This window comes from Plasmodium fragile (genome assembly GCF_000956335.1).
Source record: "Plasmodium fragile strain nilgiri unplaced genomic scaffold supercont1.10, whole genome shotgun sequence".
Classification (NCBI taxonomy): Eukaryota; Apicomplexa; class Aconoidasida; order Haemosporida; family Plasmodiidae; genus Plasmodium; species Plasmodium fragile.
Window position 1 is genome coordinate 47,010 of NW_012192590.1, and position 1,508 is coordinate 48,517.

Consider the following 1,508-nt stretch of genomic DNA (forward strand, 5'->3'; position numbering starts at 1 on the left):
TGCTGCAAGTGTGTAAGTGAAAGAAGAGCAGTGGTAGGATGGAGCCAGTGTATTTCAGTCTAGCAGATCGTTTGCTTGACTCCATGTCGGCTTATTTCGCTCCACACCAGTTGGTTTGATTTCATTGCGGTGTCATTTGGACATACGTTCAAAGTACTTCCCCAACAGCATCTTCAGAATGGTGTTTATCATTTTAGTGTAAAAAATGCACAAGGGGGGGACTCACAGAAAAGTTAATAGTAATAGCATGTTCGATAGTGTAGAGGACAGGCATACACATATGTTTTTCCGTCACGTGGAGGAAACGGGGTCCGCGGGTTTTTTTTTTTTTTTTTTTTTTTTTTTGTCCACACTTAAGTCGACATTTTTGTCGTTAAGCAGGTTTGAAACGAAAAAAAAAAGATATATGCAAGCATGCATATACCAATGTGTATGTGTATCCTTACACATACTTATTTTGAAAATTTTCAAAAAAAAATATTAACAACATTAAAGGGGGGAATTTAAGGTCTTTTCGACCGATGCCCAAAAGGAGGATGCGTTTCAGAGCACTGTCAAGGCTTCACATTTTATAAAATACACACAAGTGGGGGGAAAAAAAAAAAAAAAAAAAAAAAAAAACACGCGAAGAAATCCCTTCACTTCTTTTCATTTTACAGTTAGCATGCCTGACAGAGTTACGAAACTGATATAAATTTTTTCAATTTTTAAGTATACTATTTCTACGTCTATGTTTTTACTCTTGTGTTGGGGGTGGGGTGAAAGGGAACAAACGCATACATATATCATGTGGACAAAAGGGGTCCTTACAAAAGATAGGGCAGAGAGAGACACCTTTTTGCAGGTACTTCCGCCATGGGTGGAATCACCCCATGAAGTGACGGCGCCAAAAAAGCGCTTCTATTAAAAGTAGCGGTAAATGGGATAACCTTTAAGAAGTGATTAATTTCGTCGTTCTTTATTATGATGTTTCTAATTTCAATTCCTGCATTCATATTCATGGTTAGGAAATTCTTGTCGCATGCTGCAAGTGTGTAAGTGAAAGAAGAGCAGTGGTAGGATGGAGCCAGTGTATTTCAGTCTAGCAGATCGTTTGCTTGACTCCATGTCGGCTTATTTCGCTCCACACCAGTTGGTTTGATTTCATTGCGGTGTCATTTGGACATACGTTCAAAGTACTTCCCCAACAGCATCTTCAGAATGGTGTTTATCATTTTAGTGTAAAAAATGCACAAGGGGGGGACTCACAGAAAAGTTAATAGTAATAGCATGTTCGATAGTGTAGAGGACAGGCATACACATACCCAGCTATGGCGGAAAGAGAATGATCTCTCACTGCTTTTTTTTTTTTTTTTTTTTTTTTTTTCCACACTTAAGTCGACATTTTTGTCGTTAAGCAGGTTTGAAACGAAAAAAAAAAGATATATGCAAGCATGCATATACCAATGTGTATGTGTATCCTTACACATACTTATTTTGAAAATTTTCAAAAAAAAATATTAACAACA

The 1,508-nt window shown here is 37.3% G+C and overlaps 2 protein-coding genes across 2 annotated transcripts in view; one reads left to right on the forward strand and one right to left on the reverse strand.

The window, feature by feature from the left end:
• Positions 1-648: 648 nt before the first annotated feature.
• Positions 649-1,214, reverse strand: AK88_01168 (uncharacterized protein; the record flags this gene model as incomplete). Its single annotated transcript, XM_012478804.1, has 3 exons — positions 649-741; positions 930-1,024; positions 1,169-1,214. 3 exons carry the CDS (start codon positions 1,212-1,214, stop codon positions 649-651), a joined length of 234 nt encoding a protein of 77 aa, XP_012334227.1.
• Positions 1,215-1,227: 13 nt separating this feature from the next.
• The window catches only part of AK88_01169 (uncharacterized protein), a gene marked incomplete at both ends in the record, with an annotated part of 4,784 nt that continues 4,503 nt past the window's right edge, over positions 1,228-1,508 (forward strand). The window contains one exon of the mRNA XM_012478805.1: positions 1,228-1,281. Within this exon, the coding sequence (XP_012334228.1) occupies positions 1,228-1,281 (54 nt within the window). The remainder of the gene's footprint in view (positions 1,282-1,508) is intronic.